We start from the raw sequence: 18,227 nt of genomic DNA, 5'->3' as shown, positions 1-18,227 counted from the left end.
TAAATTTATTAATTAAAAATATCGTCATCAAATTATTTATAATCAAAGGACATAGAAGAGTCTCTAGATAAATACTTCGATGCTTAATTTAGACAATGAATACTTGAATACCGTATTGAAATTAATATCAGAGATATACTAAATTTGGAATGAGAGTTTATCTATTTATAAATAAACATAAAATTTTTTGAAATCTATTAGAATTAAATTTTTGACGAATAATATTATGTCTAATGTTATACATCAAGTTCAACTCATTATTATAAAATGTTATGTCACTTGTAAATAAATTTGATAAATAATTCTTATAAATTTGATACATTTATAAGAATTAAATTAAATTAAAAATATAAATATGTATATAATTAAAATAATAAAAAATTAAATTATTATAAAAAATATAATTAACTCAAAAATATAAATTTAAAAATATAATTGAAATAATAAAAAATATAATTAAAATAATAAAAAAATTAAATAATTATATAAAAAAATGTAATACATAATAGCGAGAAAAATATGAGTTTGTCAGTTTTAGCAGTTATAAAATATTTATTAAAAAATTGGTAATATTTCTGCCTAATAGAGACATCCATTTCTCTCACATAGCCTGTCACTCACTCTGCTTAGATCTCCCTTCCCGACGCACCAACGGTCACATCGGTCACATTTCTCTCTGCAAACTGCCCCCCTCGAACATGAAAACCCACCACCATAGCATAGATTCTCCACCTCTCTCTCTCTCTCTCTCTTGGTAAACAATAATGGCTGCTTCGTCTTCCTCCCCATCTCTTCTCCTCCGCCTGGTAACCGTGCTCTCCACAGCCCACTTTCTCTGCCAGCTGGTGGCCCAGGCGGCGAGCGGCGGAGGAGCGGGAGCGGAGGAACTGTGGTGCGTGGCGAAGAACAACGCGGAGACGGCGGCGCTGCAGAGGGCGCTGGACTGGGCTTGCGGCGCCGGCGGCGCTGACTGCCGGGCCATCCAACAAGGCGGCGCCTGCTACGACCCCGCCGACATGTTCAAAACGGCGTCGTACGCCTTCAACGACTACTTCCTCAAGAACGACCTCACCGACGACAGCTGCAACTTCGCCGGCACCGCCGCCCTCACCTCTCTCAACCCCAGTAAGTAGTGACTTGACTGACGGCTTCAACCATTGTTTACCCAATTTAATTTTTCTTTTCTTTTTGCTCATTAATTAATTATTATTTCCTTCCCTTTTAATCTTAAATTCATAGGCTAATCCCAATATTAGGTTAATCTAATCATAAGGTTAAGGTAATAAGTTTGATTCTTTTTAACTTTATTAATGTTTGGATTATTTCATTAAATGGGCTATTAGGGTACGTAGGCCTAATCCATGAAGGCCCTAAGAAATGAGTTTGGTCAAATGTCATATTGATTCTTGGGATTTAACTTTCCTTCGCTACTTAGCATTTAGCCTCTTGATTTTATTAGAAGAGGTAAATGGTAAGATGTGTCTCGAAGAGGTCAATGTTCGAACTCACGACCTACTAAAATAATACCAACATATCACAACCCATTCTTTGTCATCCAAATTATGTCTTGGGAAGCAATGTCATTGATTCTTATTTGTTAGATTGTGTGAGAATGAAAGGAGAAATGAATACAATATGAAATGAAAATGAAAAATAATTATTTAAAAAATAAAAATATTTAATTTAAAAATAAATATAAATTTCGTAACGCATTCAAACAAACATATTACGAAATTTTTTTTGTAACTTTTCTATCTCTACGAAATTCTGTAACTTTACGAAATATGTTTATTTCACAACTTTACAAAATTTCATAAAATATTTTGATAACCTCTTTGTAGATGAAATTTAGTTGTCAAATTGAAAATGTATGTTTGATATATTTTTAATATTATGAAACAACCTGAAAATTTTTTAAAATTATAGAAATAGTTCAAAAATATTTTTTTGATGTTTCTTAGTGCTTTGATATAGAAAATGCTTTGAAAACATTGAAACGACACTCTCGAACGTTTTCATGTATTATAGTTTATATAGATATATTTTTAATAAAAATTACATTTACATGTATATGCAACTGTTATGTTGTCTACTGTCGGACAACATAGCAGTTGACGACTGAGAGAGAGGGGGTGGACGCATTCACCCCTTCTCTCAATCGGTCAATTGCTATGTTGCTCATCGTCTAACAACATAATAGTGTCTTATATAAAAAAAAAAAAAAGAGTTTGAACTAATTAAGACCGAAATCACATGCTTTTAGGTTTAGAATTTTTGAGATATCTGAGTCTCGATCCAATCTGAACCAAACAAATACCCTTAATAAAATGTCTATTTGAGATTAGGTAGGTGTATGAGAAGTCAAAAAATGCAGCGTTTTTCATTCTCTTTTTGACTCCCTAATAAAGTGCCATTGAAATGGCACTTCACTATTTTACTAACTAAAAAAGGAAAATCCAATTTGAGGTTGGTTGGTCAAATGTATTGCAATACCCAAGGTATAGTATTTTTCAACCACTTTTTGGTCGGTTTAATTCTTTTAATATACATATTAAGTTAAATTAAAATTATCAAATTTAGTAAATCAAACCGACCCGACTTAATCTACAACTTGAAGCGAATCGAACCAATTTCAATTAATTCAGTTGAATTATTTTAACTTAACTTTCATCATTTTTGAATTTTCCAACAAAATAGTGTTGAGTCAACTTTTAAATTAAAATTATCAAATTTAGTAAATCGAACCGACCCGACTTAATCTACAACTTGAAGCAAATCGAACCAATTTCAATTAATTCAATTGAATTATTTTGATTTAACTAAAATATTACTCATTCTTAACGAGAAGGTTAAATATAGAATTTTTCATCATTTTTGAATTTCCCGACAAAATGGTGTTGAGTCAACTTCTTATCTCCTTATCATTGAAAAAAAAAACCCTATTTGTACCAATACAATTTTAAAAAGTAGTAGGATTTAGATAGTTGAGACCAACGTATTGATGTGTTATGTTCTATTATTCGATTGTAAACCCTATTTACATCTTCTTATTTATTTATTTTTTACTTCAGGTGAGGGTAGCTGCAAATTTCCATCCAGGTAATTACTCTACTTTGATTTTATTTTTCAACTTTAATTCTAATTTTAAATATAAGGGTAACAAAAATTTATGTTGCACGGAAATATCTTATAGTTGCCGTTGTTTTTCCGTTTCTGAAATGTTTTCGAAATATTTTTTATTTTCGTTTCGAATCCTATTTATACCTATTTTTTTTAGAAGAATGTCCGTTTTCACGTTTCTATTTTTTATCATAAACGTTTCTTATTTTCGTGCAATATAGGCAAAAATTGATATTTTTGTAAACTGTTAAATAAAAATTTCAAAATAAACATCTAAAATTAGGGTTAATTACCAAAAAAAAAAAAAATACCGATTACTATATTCTCAATCTATGATGCACGAAAACTTCTTAAATCTCATCTCGTTTGACTCTCAAATTAAATTTAAAATACTTTGAACTATCTCGAGTTTCGATACTCGTCTATCACTTAAAAAGTGATTTTTTTTTTTAATCAACCCTGAAAATTATAAATCGGATCATTGAGGTGAATAATGAGTTTCTCTTATGGTCGTGAATGCTGCAGCTCGACTGTGAAGAATGGGAGCTTTGCAGGGATGCAAACGACAGTGGGAATAGGCCCAGCAAGCGCAGATACAAGTGCCGGCAATCATGGCAGCAGCGGTGGTACGCGGCGGCGTTGGGCGGCGGCGATCGCCATTCAGCTGTTCTATGCGATCACAGTGGCTTGTAGAGCCGTGTAAAGCTCAGCCCTCTTCTTCTTCCCTATCTGTGTAATCTTGAAGCTACGCATAGTGAACTAACTTTAGTCCACTTGACAGTTAATTAAGGTTGGAAAAAATTAATTTGATCTTCTTAATGGAGTCTTTTGTTTTATTTTTTCCCTTAACAAAAGGGGAAACCCTAGATGAGAGTAGCACGTCAAAGAATTTGGAAGTACAACATTAGAGATTGTTTTTAAGTTTTAGGGTTTAGAGATTTTTGAGTCTCGATATGAGAGTAGCACATCAAAGAATTTGGAAGTACAATATTAGACATTGTCGTTCAAGTTTTAGGGTTTAGAGATTTTTGAGTCTCGATGATAACATGTGAATGATATTTTTTTAGTTGGATTCTTGAGAGTGCATGCTCTTGGGATGATTGTTCTTGCGTAGTTCATGTGCTCGTACCCTCAATTATACAGAAAAAAATAAATTACAAGTTAGACTTTTGCCTTTTACGTCGAGGAAGAATCAAACTAACGACTCACTTGACTATACCGACATATCGCTCTCTCTTCATAATATGTAGTGAGGCTTACGTGTGGCTTTATGCATTGCTGCTTGTTGATTCGATACTCCATTGATCACTTTATGCGATAGGGTCTATGCATGCATTGTGCGTCCCTTTTGGGGTAGGGGTGAAATTACATATAATTAAAAGTGCGCAATTCCTCCTTCTTCCCCAATTTATAAAATTGTACTTTAACCTTGTTGTGCATATAAATTAATATATCTTTTAACACTTGCTCTTTTTAAAATAATAAAAAATAATAGGGCTAATTAAATAATAACTCTCGACCCAATTATGCATAACACCAAAGCTCGTTTTTTTTTTTTTTTAAGTAAAAGGTTCAAATTTATTAAATAAAGTTGGCCCCGAGAGATAATGTAAGCATACATAACGTGTGGTGTTTTCAATTTTTTTAAATATGTACACAACTATAATATATACACTTAATCTTACATCTCGATTTCTCGTGTTCGTATACGGGAAAATTTATTTCTAGTGTAAGAATTTAAATGAATATTCATTTTATAGCATTTGAAAGTTACAAAATATTTAATTTTGTAGGCAAAATTTATTTTATAGCTTATGGATAAAATTATTTTCAATGAATATTTAAAAGACGTTATTGAAATTTACAAAATTTGATAAGAGTTTCAATATTTGAGAAAAAAATAATGTAAATTTAAAATTTATAACTTAAAAGTCAACGATTGGTAGAAGACAAAAGTTATGGATAAAATTATTTTCAATGAATATTTAAAAGACGTTAGTGAAATTTACAAAATTTGATAAGAGTTTCAATATTTGAGAAAAAAATAATGTAAATTTAAAATTTATAACTTAAAAGTCAACGGTTGGTAGAAGACAAAAGTTATGGATAAAATTATTTTCAATGAATATTTAAAAGACATTAGTGAAATTTACAAAATTTGATAAGAGTTTCAATATTTGAGAAAAAAATAATGTAAATTTAAAATTTATAACTTAAAAGTCAACGGTTGGTAGAAGACAAAAGTTATGGATAAAATTATTTTCAATGAATATTTAAAAGACGTTAGTGAAATTTACAAAATTTGATAAGAGTTTCAATATTTGAGAAAAAAATAATGTAAATTTAAAATTTATAACTTAAAAGTCAACGGTTGGTAGAAGACAAAAGTTATGACCGGTGACCGGAATTGAGAAAAATAATTTATTAGTCTTACACGTAACAAAATTATTAAAATATGCCTTAATTTTTAAATTTAAATGGCTATTAGCATTAAACTCAATTAAAATATGATTCTTCACTGGGAATCCGTGCTTATGGTGACCAACATTTTAATTAAATCGAAACAACCAAATTTAATCGGTCTAAAATATTAGTTTAATTCGATTCAAATTGCAGACAAGTTTGAAGAAATTTTAAATTTTAACGATTTTAATTATTTCGATTTGATTCAGTTTTTATATTGAAATGAATCAAAATAATTAAATTGACTTAATGTCAAAAACAATATTTTTGTTTTTTTTTTGTTTTTTGATTCTTCAATTTGTTTAGTTTAAAGATTTATTTAGTTAGTTTGGTTTGATTTTTGACACATGTTCAGCCTATTCAATTTTAGCAATTTGATCAAGTCAATTATCAAACTGATCGAATGCTCACCCTTATTTGTGTCGATACAAGAAGTCAATATTTCTATTTTGACAATACAGCAATGTTGGCCCCACGTGCATGGGCCTGAGCCCCTCTACTGTCGGGCAAATGCTATTATATGTTAGAGAGAGTATTTTGATGTGTTAGTGGGCAATGTTAGAGAGAGTATTTTGATGGATAAAGAGAGTATTTTGATGTGTTAGCAATTTTTTAAGTTTAAAAGATTGGAGACTTGGTGTTGTTTTAATTTTTTATAGTGAAATTGTTTGTTTCTTGTCAATATCATATATTTCGGGTGATTTGTTCAAAGAAGAATGATATGAACTCAAAAAATTCGAAACAACAAACATTACAAATGCAAACCACACATAGATCTATGAAGAAATAAGAACTCATCTGAACATTCATGTACTGATCTTCTGTAGACTGGAACTCGAGATCTCAAACTCATCAAGATGATGGGCTCTCAATATCATTGTGCCCACCCTCCCCTTCTCCGCATGACTGAGTTCTCCGGGACGATCTTTCCCGGCTAAGCATCCTCCTGAAGGAGCTCAATCGCGAGTTAACGTGTTCCAGCGGCGGCGCTGTGGGGCCAGCGCCGCCCGAAGGGTCCGCCGAAGGTGCGGGGGACTCGGCTTCCGTCCGGCAAATTGGGCAGGTCGGGTGTGAGGCGAGCCACCTGTCGATGCACTCCGCGTGGAAAGCGTGGCTGCAGCTGGGAAGAAGCCTTGCCATTTCGCCATCTTCGAGGAAGCTCAAGCAAACGGCGCATTCGTCGACCCTGGATTCCCCGGCTTGCTTGAAGACGAATATGGGCAGAGAAGCGATGGCCAAGGGGTCAAGCCCCGGCTTGGGCGGCTCGGCGGGGGGAGGCTGGGAAAGCACTGGGAGCCCCAGTCGCCGCACGGCGTCGGCACGGCGGCGTGACTGGCGACGAATGATGCATCTAGCGTATATGTGGAGGGCGGTGACGAGAACAACCAGAAAGGAGAGAGAGATGATGGCGGTGAGCATGATCTTGGTGTTGAGATCGTGGTGACTTTTATCTGGCGAGATCAATGCCTGGCCGCCGTCGTGGTGGTCGTCGTCCATGTCTAGAGAGTGGCTTTGCTTTGCTTGGCTTGGCTTGTCTTGTCTTTGCAAATTAGGGGCGGAACTGAAGAACTCTTCGTCCACATATAACTCTAAGTTCATGGACTAGTCAATTTGTTTAGGTAACACTGAAGAAATATAAAATATAATATAATATATATATAATATTTGATTGTTTTAATATTTATGAGAATGTCGTTTTCATATACAGATTATTATTTTCATTGAAAACACACTTTTTTTTCATTTCTATGTGCCACGAAAAAGTATTTAGGGTTTGTTTAGTACGCGTTTTTTATTTAAAAGTCCAAGTATTTGTTGTTATCGTCAAAATACAATAATTAAGATTTATAAAGTAAGAAAACCTCAATCTCAATAGAGCAGGACAAACAACTATGAGATATTTATTTTTCTTGAACAACTTGATGAAGGCTCGGGTGAAATTTCAAGTAGGGATTTTCAAAAAAATTGGTGGACCGCAAAAATCGCTCGCGCCGAACTGCTTGTTTTTTCTAGGGACGCAGTTCGGTGCGGTTTGAAAAATATCCAAATTGCGGTTTATGCAGTTTGGGGTGCTGGCAGTTCGGTTCCAAACCAAACTGCTCGACTATATTAATAATTAAAATAAATAAAATATAAAAGATATAAAGTAATTAGATCATTTTTCGTAGCAGATTTGTAGCAGACTAGCAATCCCGTTTTAGATCACTTTTTGTTATCATTTTGGAACAAAAAATCACACCTAAATCGCACGAAACACCAGGTTTCAACAAATTGCAAAAATTTCGATGCAGTTTGCCGCACCAAATCAGATCGCTCGGTCTGATTATAGGTGCAAACTGCATATGCGGTTTGATGCATTTTTTTGGCCAAAAAATTTGTCAAATCACACTGTGCACATCCCTAATTTCAAGTGAAATTGCTGAAAGCTTAGGGAAAATTTTGAGTCTTCGGCCAGAAATTCATTTATACTTCTCCCAGACAAGAAAGACATCTACATCTCATTCCGATAAATAGATATTTGACAATTACTATATTTTTATTACTATATTTTAGCAATAACAATTATGATAAAGCTATTAGAGTCGTGGCTCGTGTGCATAATATTTATTAATATATATATATATATTAATAAATGAGTGTTATTGAGTATCTAAATAGTATTTTTAAATAATAAAACATGATTAAATTATGATATATAAGTGAATGCAATTAATTAATTGATATTATTATAATATTAATATTATTATGTTGAATGTTTCAATACTTATTGTGTGGTGGTATGACTTTTGGGACTTGGGGTGCCGTTTGGTTTGCGGGAAAAAGAAAGGAAAACAATCAAATTGTAACGTCTGCTCCCCTCTGTTTTCAAGAGGTTGACTCTTCGCCTGTTGAATCCCCATTTTTCAACTCCTCATAAATAATTCTTATAACTTGACGTGGTAGGTATAAAATTTATAATAATTTTATTTAAAATTTAATAATAATAATAATAATTCATAGTAATTTTTCTCCCAAAATTAATAGTAGATCTAATTACTATTATGATATTTCTAGTAACATTATCATGAAATTGTCTTATTTACTTATATAATTACTAGAAGCGTTGCATGTGCTATATACGTGTAAATAAAAAATATTTTAAATAAAAATTTGTTAGGTAACGATTATAGTTGTCATTTTATGTTTTTTAAGACTAAATTTAGATAAAAGTTTAAAGTTAACATAGTGGTAAAATTAAATAATTTAGATTTGTAAGATCATTAGATCTATTGAGAAATTTGTATTTTAATTTATTAATAATTTTTAAAATATTTTAAAATATTATTAAGTTTGATAATATTATAACTCAAGTATATTTTCAAAATAGTTGAGTATATACTTGCAAAAGTAAATCGAGTAAAGCTTTTGTGTTAATCAAGTGTAACTTTTAAAAATATTTTTCAATCGAATATGCTTTAAATCTAATCGGGTAAATGCTCAACTTGTTTTTCAAATTATTCAATTGTTTATATCAATTTAATCTAGTAAAAACGTTTTATAATCGACTATCGATTAATCAAGTAAAAACTTTTTATACTCAAGTGCATTATGTAATTTTATGCTATATTGAATTTAATCAAGTAAATAGTTCTTTTTAATTGAGTATTTTAATGTCAAAACATCTAAGCATCCTTTTAATCGAGTAAAACTTTATTGATAATCAATTAATGTAATTTTATACTTGACTAAATAATCCTATTAGTTAAGTAAAGATATGTTGGATGTTGGCTAAGCTTTTTTTGATTTTAAAGTTAATTGAGTATCAAGTGTTTGTACGTACTCGAGTAAAGATGTGTATTAGTCGAGTAATCTTAGCTCTCTAATCGAGCAAGTAATGCAAGTTTTTGTGACTTTTATGTTTGTCGAGCAATGACTTTGTTATACTATAGTAAGTCCTTTATGTAATTGATTACATCGTATATCCAATCTAGTGAGATTATATATTAGTCGAGTAAGTCAAGATGATAATCGAGTATTGACAGTCAAATTTTGAAAAATATAGTCGTTGGACGCATTGAATGTTTGACAATTTCATATTTTCAATTCATTAAATGTATTTCAGACAACATGGACGCACTTTTATGAATTTTTATATATTGTTTAATGCTTATAGAGGCAAAAAGTAGTAGTTGTGAGACAATTGAAATATTCCAACTGTCATTTGTCATGTTGGCTAACATTCAATGCGTGGAATCTAGAAACTGCTTCTCACAACCTAATTTTCTAAATCATTTTGTGAGATTTTTCAAGAGAGTGTTTTTTCATTCAAAATCTTGTAATTCTCTATTTCAAAAGAAAAACTTAAGTGCTTATTGTTTCATTTTATATTTTTCTCTTAAGAAATTATTTGGCTAAGCTAAGTATAGAGAGCTAAGTGTACCTTATTCTTGAAAGACAATGATTGTGACTAAGCCTAATTTGTAAAAAGTTAAACCGTAAAGATTGTATAACTATGCCTATTAAAAGATACGAGATACAGTGAAATACACTTGGTGTGTATTTGCCAAATCCTTGGTTATGAACCAAAATAGTGGACTAAGTTTTGAAACTGAACCACACTACATCTAATTTACTATATTCTTTATTTTCTTTATTATATTATTATTTCAATTTTATTTATTTAAGTTCAAATTTCAAAAGGGAGAAAAAGGTTAATTTGTCCCTCTTAAGCTAACATTTATATTAATATCAAATAATGGCAATTAAGTTTTATTTTTGAAGTAACATATATATATATATATAAAAGATAACTTCATAAGTATTGTTGTTAAAATCTCGATTTTACGTTTCAGAGACCCCCAAATGATTCAAATCCCATGTAAAATCTTATTTAGGGTAAAATTCTATAAAATCCCAATTTTAGGTGTATAATTTTACGATTTTGCTATTCAGAGACCCCGAACAATTTTACGCTTCAAGTATAAATTGCAACTTAAATCTAATGAATAATATTTGAATCATTCTCTAAAGAATTTTAAGTTATATTTTGTCCCTAAATTGCCTATACCAACACGTTAGTTTTGAATTATATTTTAGAAACATCATTTTTTGAGTTATAATAAGGAATAATTAAGTTATTAAATAATATTAATTTTTTTTTTTATAAAATTATGTTATTATAAATATATATTTATAAAAATTAAAGAATTTTTTTAATTGTCTCTAAAGTCTTACGATTTTACGATTTGATTTTATGAACCCTTTTTCGATTCCACTTAAAATTTCGATTTTAACTACCTTGTTCATAAGCTAAAATATACCCTTTGCTTATATAATAGTTTAAAAATATAAATAAATTATTTGTTGTGACTGTGGGGTTTACTTGGGATGGGTTTTAGGCAATTGAAAAAGGTTAAAGATAACTTGGTGTAATTATCATTCTAGATAAAGACAAAATGTTAGTTTGTAATTGCATTTTAAAAACTTTGTCCTTTAGAAACTTTTGACATTGTACGTAACACTCAATAATAATGCTTAAATAATCATATATATTAAATTATACTCAAACTTTATATAATTTGTATTATTTTTATCGATATTTCATATAATTTATTATTTAAATATACTTTTTACAAATTAATCAAACCGAATGAACTTGTTGGTTTAGTTTGATTTTTTTTTCTTGCATCAGTTCGATTAAGTTAATTTATCTCAAAAGGTTTGATTTTCGATGGAAGTACTGAATTAACTAAAACGACCGAACTTAAAAATAATATTGTTTTAATGTTTATAAAAATAATGTTATTTTTTTTTTTGGTATGTTTTTTATCAGTTACTTTGGTTTTTTTTTTTTTACGTTTTTTCATTTTAATCAGTTCGGTTCAATTTTTTCGATTATCGGTTAGTTCAGTTTTTCAGATAAATAGGTTGGTTTGCTTCTGTTCGGTTTTACTCCTCATTTTGTTTTAATTAGTTAGTGAATTTTGGTCGGTTTAGAAATTGAACCGAACTAATCGTTTGCACACCCTTATATATTATGAAATTATCAAAAAAATAATTAAAAATATTTATAAACATAATATTCAAAACCACAACAATTTGAGTGGAATTAAATTTGTCCAACTAATACACGGTTTTTTCCGTGTCCTAAATAGTAAATATAACAAATGTTTCCACACTGAACCAGATTAAGATTTGACTATTGCTTATACTCAGTGGTTAACTTTTTCACAAGACTACACAAAATAATAAATAAATAAATAAGTGAAAATGTTATTTCAACACTCAAGAGTAATATTTCTTGTGATATTTTTGTATTGATATATTGTGTACATATATTAATTAAATACACAATACAATACATTAATAAAAAAGTGTCACACTAAGCATTATTTTTGAATATCCAAGTAGCATTTTTGGACATAAATGTTATTTGGACACTTAGTCGTAGATTTGATTCATTACTCTGTGCAGTGAGATAAAGTTTCTACCTACGATTTACCTCATCTGCTGAATAGAGGGCACGACCAGCGAAGAACTGGGTAAGAGCGATAATCCTAAGATATAAATGTCAAATTTAAGATCTGATTAATCAGTTCTTAAACTTTTGAAAATTAGTCACGACACCTTTCCGTTATTAATAGTGTAAGATAAATTGACCATACACCCTTTAAATTTTTATTTTTTACCAAATCAGTCCCATAACTTTTTTGAAAAGGCCATAAAAGTCTCTACACGTTATGAAACAAACAAAATTATTTAAATGAATTTAATTTAATTAAAGTCATTTCTGGGGGTATCCTGACCATTTTAGTAAAATTCTGGGATTTATTTTGGTAAAAATAAAATTTCGATTGGTGTCCAAACTAAAGACAAAAAATTCAAGAGATATAAGTAATTTTATTTAACATTGTTGGATATAGAGAGATTGCTGTGACTAATTTTAAAAAGTATAAGAATTGATTGGACGAATTTTAAAATTCAAAAAGTGTAAAGGCTATATATCCAAAATTTAAGAATATACGAAGAGTAAAAGTTTAGTTTATCTGAATTGAATAAATTTGTTAGTTCGGTTTGATTTTTTTTTTTTTTTGTATAAGTTCAATTTGGTTAATTTATCTCAAAAGTTTGATTTTTATTTTTCGATTTAATTTTTTGGTCGGAAGAACCAAACTAATCGATCCGACTAAATTTTAAAATGATATTATTTTAATATTTATAAAATGACATCGTTTTCTTCGATTTTGTGAAATTTTTATTGGTTACTTTAGTTTTATTTATTTTTATTTTTTTTACATTTCTTCAGTTTAATCGATTCGATTCAATTTTTTCAGTTATCAATTAATTCAGTTTTTTGGATTAATAGGCTGGTTCAGTTCAATTTTACTCCTCGATTTATTTTAATTAATTAATGAATTTTAGTTAATACGATAATTGAACCGAACCAACTATTTGCAGACTCTTATATACGATGAATTTATCAAAAAAATAGGTAAATAATATTTATAAATATAATATTCAAAACCACAACAATTTGGGTGGAATTAAATTTGTCCAACTAATACACGGTTTTTTCCGTGTGCTAAATAGTAAAGATAACAAATGTTTCCACACTAAACCAGACTAAGATTTGACTATTGGTTATAACCAGTGGTTTACTTTTCCAACAGACTACACAAAATAATAAATAAATAAATAAATAAATGAAAATATTATTTCAACACTCAAAAGTTACATTTCGTGTGATATTTTTTGTATTGATATATTGTGTACTTATATTAATTAGATACACAATATAATACACCAATGAAAAAATGTCGCACCGAACATCGCTCCACTTATGAATGTCCAAGTAGCATTTATGGACATAAACGTTATTTGGACACTCAATTTTTGGCAATTTTCTTGAGACTTTTGCATTAAAGTCTTGTATATTTGCATTGATATAATATATAGTATAAGATATAAATGTAGAGTGCTACTACAAGTGTCAAATTTAAGACTACATGTGATACGACGAAACTAAAATGAATTTAGCTAATTTCCTCGAAAATATAATGGCTTATTCTTTAGAGAATGGTCGCTCCCTCAAAATGATAGAAAAAAATTTCCATCACAAAATGGATGCAAAGCATTCCCATTCCATCAAATGGGTAATATAATGATAATTTACCCTTATATTAGACTCTTATGGGGTGTTTGGTACATGAGAAATTTTAAGATTCTTGAAAATATTAGGTTGAGAATCTGTATTCCCATGTTTAGTACAATTTTTTTATAAAAATAATCATAAGAAATAAGATTTTCGGGAATGATTTTTAAGTAACTTTCCCACAAAAAGATTTTCATGGGGGGTTGGGAATCTAAGTTTCCCATGGACTTGGGAATGTTTTTAATAAATAAAAAGACTAAAACACCTCTTACCCTTTTATAACCCCATACAAACATATTATATATATGTAATATATTTATATTATTTATTATAAAATATTATATATATTAAAGTAGATATTCATACAAACATATATATTATGCATATATATTATATATATATACACATGCATATATATACATAATGTGTAAAAAAATAACATTTTTTTTATTTTCTAAAGATATTGTGGGTCCGAATATTTTATATAATAGAATAAATTTATCATTTTTAAATAAAAAATTAAATAAGGGTAATTTTGGAAAAAGAACATGAATTCCCAAGAATGTTACATTTAAACAAAACATAAGAGTGTAAGATTCTCAGAAAAGAATACTCAACATTCTTGAGAATGTTTAAATCTATCCAAACATAGAATTGCATAAATCATGAGAATTAAAGATTTCTAAGAGCATTCCCAATAATTATGAATATCAGGAATTTAAAAATTTCTCCCGTACCAAATGTCCCCTTAATTATAAAATATCATGTATATAAATCAAGACTCGATCCTATTAGGATCATGCTACATGTACCGACGGGATGACATGCCCGATGACCGGATTGAGACTTCATCCCGGATGATCGAGTTTGCTTCATGAAGCCTGATCGAGCTTCATCCAGAGGCGACGAGATGGTTAGTGACAGTCTTGTGAGGCGCTGCAACAAGGCGACGAGATGATGCATTGATAGTCGACGAGACGAGATGAAGTTTGCTAGAGGCGACCATGGCAGATGAGATAGAAGGCGACCAAGGGCAGGGGTGGTGACTATGTAAATTGGGTAAGGGCATTTTTATCATTTGGAGCATTCGGTCATCCTCTCGGTAACCCAATTATTTGTACAAGTAGCATTTTCCTATTACACCTTCCATCAAACCATTCTTTGTGAAAACCTCTCTTAATTGCTGACTCACCGTCATTTGTCATTGTTGCTACTGCAATCGTTGGTCTAGTTTTTCCGACATGTTTCATTGTCTTCTACTATAAATCACCATATCCCTCCATCTTTCACTGTCGGTAAGAGTAACCTTTTGCCTTCTCTGAACAATACTTAGCCGAGAATCACCATTAACCACCTCTAACCACCACAACCATCTACTTCCTCCAAACTAAATGTTTTCAAAATCAGCCCAAAACCACCCATTCTCTACACCACTACGACCCACCCTCCCCTCTTCCTCTACTAAAATTCATCGAAAATCACCATTTCTACAATCTTGTCTCTTTCTTGCTGATTTGGTTGAACCCATCGGGTCTCACCCTTCTCTTCACTTGTAGACCATCACGATCATTCACCTAATTTGAGTTGGATCTGGGCTAAATCTACCTATACTTGCCATTTATACACCGCTAGGACCACCCTGAACCACCCTTATTTCTTCCTCTTTCATTGTCGACACCATCATTTGAAGGTTGCAATTAAATATTTTTTAAATTAAATAATTTTTATTGATTATTTTTAGCAAAAATGACAAAAATAAATATTTTATATGATTATTTGAAATTAAATATTATTTTATAATATTTTAAATTTTTATAATATAAAAAGGCACTTTCGTCAAATGATTAATTTGTATCATTCTATTTCATCAAAATGAAAACATATCAAACATATAATAATGAAATAAAATGATCATTTCATTCCTTGTTGTACAAAACATGTCCATTTCCCTTCTCCTTTTCTTGCCATGCCAAGCATAGGTGTTCAAATAGTATTTTCAATTACTAGAACAAATTAAATGTATCTAGTGTTCTAATTTTTTTGTAAATAGAATATCGCTAATTGAAATTTTAGGTTCTAAAAAATAAATAAGTTGATCAGATTAGTAAAATCTGCTTAAAATGATCCAATCAGGCTTCTAGATTTAAGTTCATTTCAACATTTATTTATGTGTCATAAAGACGTGTAGAGATCTCGTAACTTCGGATCGCTTCATAGAATGACCCATTAAGAAAACTCTATGGTTATGTCTCTCTTTTCTATCTAAAATATAATTTTATATTTTTTGAAAAAAAATGTGATAGTTTTCTCATTAAAATTGTGTTAAATTTATTTGGTAAGTTTTGAAAAAAAAGTCACGTGACTTTTTATTTAAATTTTTTCAGATAAATTTATCTCTTCTCATTCTTGATAAATTTATCTTGATCTTTACATATAAAAAAAATGACATATTTGTTTTTTAGTGCATTTCAAAAATTTAACAAACAATTTGATAGAAATTTTAAATTATTTCTCAGTCTTATTTTAATTATTTCATATTTTAATTCAAAAAATATTCTAATTTTATCTTAATATATTTTTATTTTACTTATTTTAACAAATATTATTCCCCAAACACTAGAAAATAAAGTATTGTTAAGAGTGGGGGAAACCTCATTCATTAATTAATTAGAAAATTGAGAAAACCATCAAATTGTCAAAGTGACATTGAACGAGCAAAACATGTTGATGGGACCAACCATGGCTTTCATGAGTCAACAAACAAGACTTTTGTGCTAAATGACGAAATTTGAGATTTTGCATTTTATAAATCCAAGTAAAGTTCGAGTTTTAATGTTATGAGATTTTGTTTATAAATTATTTTTTAAAAAAAAGTTATTATGTTAATAAAATTTAAATTTATAATTCTAAACAATAGTTAATTTTTCAGACAATTTTATCGCTAAATTAAAATTTTACATAAAAAATTAAAAAAATTTATGTTCTTATCGAATGTCACCGAATAAACTTTCATTTAATTTTGTTCTCTTGCATTTGTGTAGCACATGCCCATATTTCTAATATTTGTTTGCAAAGATGTGCAAATGGTCAGTTTGGTAATCGAATCGAATCGATCGATTAACCTAAAAAATTAAACTAACCGATAATTAAAAAAATCGAACTCAAGCAGTCTAAACCAAACTAATTAAATTAAAAAAACACACAAAATCAAAGAAAATACACAAAATCGAAGATATTAATATTATTTTATAAGTATGAAAATAATATAGTTTGAAAGTTTGGTCAATTCGATTAATTCAGTTTTTTCAATCAAAAAAATAATTTTTTTTAAAAATCAACCGAATTAAATCAAAGTAAACAAAATTCAAACCAAACCAATAAATTTATCAATTCAATTTAATTAATTCAATAAATCAAACTTCCCTGCCCCCCATCCCATATATACATATTAGAAGTCAAACACATATACATATTACCTGTTTTGTTTTTATTTAAAATAAAATATTAAATAAGATTTTAAATAAATTTTATCTTAAAAGTTGTGGGTTATTTAGTTTATAGGCAAAATTTAGACAAATATAAGATTTGGTATAATTGGAAAATAAGATTATTCTTAATTTAGAGGTCATTGGTTTAAAATTTATTACTAAAAAATTAATTTTGATTTTTTAAAATATTGAAGGATATTATTAAAATTTAAAGAATCTGAAAAACATTTTTGATTTGATAATACCATTTGTTTATATAATAGAATATTATATATATATATATATTCCCTGGTTGAACCTTCACATCTGCCATTTGACTTTACATCAATTCTTGTATCAATCTTCATTGTCAGACAAAAGTTGCATGGAAAATGATAGTTTATTTTCGGTTTTTGACTTGTTTGGATTTAGGGAATAGGAAGAGTTTGATTTATCTGAATTAATTGAATTGAATTTGTCTATTTAATTAGATTTTTTTCTTATATAAGTTTAGTTTGATTTAGTTTTCAGTTTAATTTTTTGATTTAAATAATCGAACTTATCAAACTTTAAAATGATATTGTTTTGATGTTCCATAAAATGACATATTTTTTTTAATTTTATATGTTTTCTACTAGTTTTATTGGTTTTCTTTGATTTTTTTGCGTTATTTTTGTTCAATCGGTTCGGTTTGATTTATACGGTTCAAGTTCAATTTTTTTGATTATTGATTAGTTCGATTTTTTAGATTAATCGATCGGTTTGGTTCGATTTTACTTCCCAACTCAATTTAATATATTAATGAATTTCGATTTATTTAATAATTGAACTGACCATTTGCATTTCTTTAACCTTTTCATAACTTAAATTTGAACACCTCTATCAACAAGATGTCAGAATCATCGAAAACCCTAAACATTAGGGGTGTGCATGGTGCGGTCTGACCGATTTTTTGTGAAAAAAATGCGCTAAACCGCATATGCGGTTTGCACCTATAATCAGATCGCGCGGTCTGATTTGGTGCGATTTAGGTGCGGTTTGGTGCG

The 18,227-nt window shown here is 29.3% G+C and overlaps 2 protein-coding genes across 2 annotated transcripts; one reads left to right on the top strand and one right to left on the bottom strand.

Moving 5' to 3' along the window:
• The first annotated feature begins 631 nt into the window (after positions 1 to 631).
• LOC127811930 (PLASMODESMATA CALLOSE-BINDING PROTEIN 5-like) lies at positions 632 to 4,072 on the top strand. The gene is made up of 3 exons (XM_052352140.1): positions 632 to 1,125; positions 3,072 to 3,099; positions 3,646 to 4,072. The coding sequence occupies exons 1-3, from the start codon at positions 765 to 767 to the stop codon at positions 3,821 to 3,823; spliced, it is 567 nt and encodes a 188-aa protein (XP_052208100.1). The 5' UTR covers positions 632 to 764; the 3' UTR covers positions 3,824 to 4,072.
• A 2,152-nt stretch (positions 4,073 to 6,224) lies between these two features.
• LOC127811925 (RING-H2 finger protein ATL40-like) lies at positions 6,225 to 7,151 on the bottom strand. Its single transcript, XM_052352133.1, has one exon. The coding sequence runs from the start codon at positions 7,078 to 7,080 to the stop codon at positions 6,436 to 6,438; it is 645 nt and encodes a 214-aa protein (XP_052208093.1). The 5' UTR covers positions 7,081 to 7,151; the 3' UTR covers positions 6,225 to 6,435.
• Between the last annotated feature and the right edge of the window lie 11,076 nt (positions 7,152 to 18,227).

The sequence above is a fragment of the Diospyros lotus genome, chromosome 10 (genome assembly GCF_014633365.1).
Source record: "Diospyros lotus cultivar Yz01 chromosome 10, ASM1463336v1, whole genome shotgun sequence".
Lineage (NCBI taxonomy): Eukaryota > Viridiplantae > Streptophyta > Magnoliopsida > Ericales > Ebenaceae > Diospyros > Diospyros lotus.
Note: the sequence above shows the minus strand (reverse complement) of the source record. Positions and strands in the feature narration are given on the sequence as shown.

Coding starts and splice junctions, on each gene's coding strand:
- LOC127811925 (XM_052352133.1), bottom strand. CDS start 7,080: ATGGACGACGACCACCACGACGGCGGCCAGGCATTGATCTCGCCAGAT.
- LOC127811930 (XM_052352140.1), top strand. CDS start 765: ATGGCTGCTTCGTCTTCCTCCCCATCTCTTCTCCTCCGCCTGGTAACC. Junction 1,126..3,071: donor CCTCACCTCTCTCAACCCCA/GTAAGTAGTGAC, acceptor TTTTTACTTCAG/GTGAGGGTAGCTGCAAATTT. Junction 3,100..3,645: donor AGCTGCAAATTTCCATCCAG/GTAATTACTCTA, acceptor TGAATGCTGCAG/CTCGACTGTGAAGAATGGGA.